The sequence below is a fragment of the Solanum pennellii genome, chromosome 3, assembly GCF_001406875.1.
Source record: "Solanum pennellii chromosome 3, SPENNV200".
Classification (NCBI taxonomy): domain Eukaryota; kingdom Viridiplantae; phylum Streptophyta; class Magnoliopsida; order Solanales; family Solanaceae; genus Solanum; species Solanum pennellii.
The window spans coordinates 31,345,003-31,349,678 of NC_028639.1; the positions used below are offsets into that span (position 1 = coordinate 31,345,003).

Here is a 4,676-nt window from a genome sequence, read left to right on the forward strand (position 1 = left end):
TCTCTATTTCTCTTGTCAATATTGTTGGTAGTATATAGCCAATGCTTTACAATAATACCTTATTATTTACGTAGAAATTAAATTCCACAAAGTTCCAAGCTGCAATTTCCAAACGCAGCCCAAACAATTCAGAGCATTCTTGAGAAAATTAGGATGTATAATAAACAGTGACTTTACCCTTGGTGAAAAAAAAAAAAAGAAAACAGCAAAATATAGCATTAAACTTCTCATAGATAACCACTTGACATTTCATACATCAAACTTGTAACCAACATAAAGAACCTACATGTTCTAAAAGGGGAGGTAAAAATTAAAGGCTGTCATTTTCTTGATATGAGCCAAAAACGATTGCAGAACAAAAACAAAATTTAAGGTATCTACAAGATTATAGTGCAGTAGTTATAACACCATAGCATCTTCCTTACAAATACTAACTTGATAGATACCATAACCTGAAATTACTTACTAGCATTCCTATGTCGATTGGTGCTCCGAAAGTAACATAATCCTACAACATATATCATTCAAAGTTTAATATCTTTACCAAATACCCAGCTGAAAGGAACAGGAGCCTTCTTCTTGGCCCTTGCTTGTGCCCTCTCCTCCAATTTTCTTATACGCGGAGCCAGACCACATACATAATCTTGTGCTTTGTGACCTTCACCAGAAAGACCAGTCAATTTCTCTATTTCCCATCTTCCCACCAGAAATTCAAGAATATCTGCATAATCCTTTGCAGTGTATACACCAAGGCGTTGAGCTACGGCAGAGAAGTGTTCGAATAGGTTGTCATCCCGGCCATCATACATCAAATGAGCTGGCATTGAGATTTTTTTCCTCATCATGTCAGCAACAGCCATTACAGTGCCATCTGGGTCAACTTCAAATAGCTTCTCCACAATCTTGGTATACGCGGTTTCGTGGCGCTTCTCATCTGCAGCAATTATACCACATACCTGTGCTAGTTTCATGTCCCCATGCTCCTTAGCATGCCGAGCTGTATTTCCATGAGAAATGAAGGTAGCCCTCTCTTGGAAGGAAGTGTAGATAAAACCCAGATACGGATTATTTTCCGTGCGAGGATCCTAAAAGTTAAGCATCAAACGCGTGAAGAAAGATCAACTTAATGATATGCACCTTAAGTGAAAAAATTGTAGCAAAAAAGGGATGATTATATAACAATTCCATTTCAGATTTTCTGTTTACCTGATCAACAGCTAAAACCATGCTGGTTAATTAAAGAAAATGCCAACACGTTAATCATGTACATCAAAACTCTAAGTGCAATATATAGCGAACATGAAACTCAGATTAACTGAAGAAGCTATGATGAAAATAATGGAGAAAAGAATACTAGCAACAAAAATAATATAATAACCGAAGCTAAGGAAACATCAGGTAATAATAAAAATTGAAGAACAAGATAATAGGAAAGAATAAGATAATACAAAACTAGCTAACACTCAACTACCTTGGTTAGATAGCAATAGTGTGCAAAATGGAGGAGATTTCAGGACGCAAACAAATTTATTCTTCAAGATCTAGCAATACACAAGTACGTAACACAAAATAAATTGATCATCTCTGCTTTAACAAGCCCTTGAGGTGTGGGGAATGGATAATAAAAGGGGGACAAATAGACTAAAATACCCTCCTTCAGTAAGACGAGAACTAAAACTAGTATCTAAATAGAACCCACATTCAAATGCATTAAAAGAAAGTACTCTCATGAATATCAACAGATCTTTTTTTTTTTGAGAATTGGTAAACAAATATCAGCAGATTCAAGTCATGTAAATTTGGAATTCTAACTGGAGAGCTGAAAGCATAATGTAGCTTACCAAATGTACTATCAGAACCTTTTCTAGATAACACAACGAATTCTCTAATACATCATTAGTTTAGCCAAAATCTGAGAATTTTTGAACTGTTAGAGATGCAGCTCATCTATGTGCAGGCTCATTCAAACAGAGACACAACACAGATACCACACGCTCTGAAAGTCTGCTATTATATCAGCTAAATGATTAAATAACTATGTAAGAGAAGTCTGTATAAATTTTACCAATAATTTTCAAGATGATTTGAAAGCTTAACAGTAGCCTATGTGGCTCAAACTAAAAAAATGTCACGTGGGTATCGGATCCTTCAAAAATACTGTATTTTGAAGCATCTGACACGAATGCGGCATCATTTGTGAGAGTCCGAACAACATAGACAGTAACCAGCAGAATACAGAGAAGCAAACTCACCATCCCTGAACCAATGAGGTACTGAATTGTCTTTTCAATTTGCCTCATATCAACTCTTCCAGAAAGATATAAATATTTGTTGAGAAGGTCACCATGCCTATTTTCCTCAGCAGTCCATGCCCTCGTCCAAATAGCCCAAGGAGTTAGGCTGGCACCAGTTTCATCGCGAACACTATCTAGGGTGTTAATCATTGTCTGGTAAGTTGGAAGAGCCTCCTCTGTGATCATATCTCCAACTAATACAACAAAGTAGTCATCAGGAATTTCCTTGCACCTCTCCCGCAGCTCCTTGACTTGGTCTTCAAATCCTTCTGAGGCAGGATCAGGAAGAAAGTCACTGGCCTGCCAACACTTCTCGACAGGCTTTAGGTGCACCAAAATATTATTCTCAGCCCAACCTTGCAGGGAATCAAAGATTTCACGCTTCTCTGGCGGCATGGAATGAGTAACTTGAATATGCACCTCTCGTGGAGGACTGAATGGCTTCTTAACATTTCCACCTTCCCTACAATTAGCACAGGCAGAATTAGAATTACTATTATGCACTTTCGAAAAGATGAGCTACAATAGAAAATTCACAGTCTAAGTCTAGTTAAAGGCAAATGATTATTTGGTCCACAGAAGAAAAACACTAGTCAGGAACAAAGTAATGGATGAAGTCATCAGTTCTCCCTTGTATTTATTTTTTTTTGGATAAAACAATTCTCCCTTGCGTTGTCACTCACCTTTTTACTATTGTTTATCAAGTAGTTATTTTCCCAAAAGCAGATCCGGAGGTATGATCAAACATTCGTACATGAAGAAAAGACTCCCTACCCAGTTCAACTTTTCGTACATGAAGAAGTACACCACAAATATCTGTCTAACCTTATTGAGTACATTGACAGAACCAGATCTAATTCTGACATTCAATCAGTTCAATGATAATCTTCTAAGCAATGTATACGCTATCAATTTAAGTCACTCAGCAGGGGAAAAGCTCAATGACCCCTAATGATAAAAGATGATAGAAAACAATCAGTAAAGGAATTTCTAGTCAGGGGCAAATGTATTGCAGAAGTTGAGAGTTCATGCGAACCTAAAAGCTTTAAGCTCAGATTTGTATGTTACTAAACTCCCCCACTATAGATAATAGATTTTGAACCTAGTAAATCAAATGATTCTTTTATGACGTTGTGCACCTCGACTATTCCGCAAGTAGGGAAAAGACCAACATTGTTATTTGCCTCTATTAGGTCTCGAACCTCATAGTTCTCCTCCCACTTTGTTGACAAACAGGTTGTAATAGAATTTCACACTCGAACCCATAAGTTCAAATGCTGAATCTACGACTGTTTAATGTAAAGATCACATACATAACTCATACATATATGCCAATGCATTAATAAAATGAGCATCAGATTTCAGTCTCTTTTTCTTTAAATTATTAGTGGCAGTGGTGTCTAGGCTAGCTTAAACGGCCCCAGCAATCCACAGGGAAGCCTGTTATAGCCCACAAAGATTCGTGCAAATGAGCTCATTCTAAGTGGGATTCCATCTTGGAATCGCAGGCCGTTATTCCTATGCCACAACTACTCAGCTCCTCACTCACATTACCCTGTTATATCAAAACATGCACAAGGAGAAGAGAAATTCTAGAATAGTAACATATCAAAACAATGCACCCCAACCTACCCTGAGGAGAAGATAAATAGATATACAAGTAGAAAAATTATGTATCATCAGGAAACAGAGACCAACATATAAATAAATAAATATACGAAAGATCAGAGGTACGCCATGCATAAGCATCAACTACCGCCAATCCGATTTAGAAACAGAAATATAATCACGATTAAAACAATATCCAACAATTTGACAAATAGAAAGAGGAAATGAAATGAAACTCACACAGAAGGAGGACGAAGTGTTGAAGCCATTAAAACTCTATGAGATCTGAGTGGTGAACACGGACGCCTAGTCGTTTTAATTGACTGAAACGTCGGAGAATTGAAATTGAGAGCCATTTTTTCCGATGGTTTTTCAGGGTACCTCGTTTGCTCCGCCTAAAGACACCACAGAGAGAGAGAAGTGAAAAAGCTTCGAGACGGATGCACCAAATTAAAAGGAAAATCGTGCAGAAGAGGACAAGGGTAAGTGAAAATGACAAAAAAAACCAAAATACGTTGTGGCAAAGTGATAGGAGTGTTTTATTTTTAACCAAAGTTTTCGATTTAAATCTTGACATAAAAATAATATTGTTAGAAGCGTTATTTTGAAATAGACCTTATAGAGCAATCTAAATTTAATTATAACTTCAACCTGAATTTTAAATACGAAAAAAAAAATTACAAAAAAAAGCATTAGCACTTAATAATGGCCTTCACATTTGTTAGTAAAATTACATCAAACACCACTGGGTGACTGTATATGTTGGATGGTCAA

The 4,676-nt window shown here is 36.7% G+C and overlaps 1 protein-coding gene across 1 annotated transcript; it reads right to left on the reverse strand.

Annotated features, from left to right (window-relative positions):
- Positions 1–213: 213 nt before the first annotated feature.
- LOC107015175 (stearoyl-[acyl-carrier-protein] 9-desaturase, chloroplastic) lies at positions 214–4,408 on the reverse strand. Its single transcript, XM_015215365.1, has 3 exons — positions 4,143–4,408; positions 2,253–2,757; positions 214–1,085 (listed from the first exon to the last, which is right to left on the reverse strand). The coding sequence occupies exons 1-3, from the start codon at positions 4,256–4,258 to the stop codon at positions 525–527; spliced, it is 1,182 nt and encodes a 393-aa protein (XP_015070851.1). The 5' UTR covers positions 4,259–4,408; the 3' UTR covers positions 214–524.
- Positions 4,409–4,676: the final 268 nt, after the last annotated feature.

What these genes read in the sequence shown, in the direction of transcription:
- LOC107015175 (XM_015215365.1), bottom strand. Translation starts at nt 4,258, where the DNA reads ATGGCTCTCAATTTCAATTCTCCGACGTTTCAGTCAATTAAAACGACT. An exon ending in ACACTTCGTCCTCCTTCTGT is followed by an intron (nt 2,758 to 4,142) that starts GTGAGTTTCATT and finishes TGCTAATTGTAG; the next exon opens with GGAAGGTGGAAATGTTAAGA. An exon ending in ACCTCATTGGTTCAGGGATG is followed by an intron (nt 1,086 to 2,252) that starts GTGAGTTTGCTT and finishes CTTAACTTTTAG; the next exon opens with GATCCTCGCACGGAAAATAA.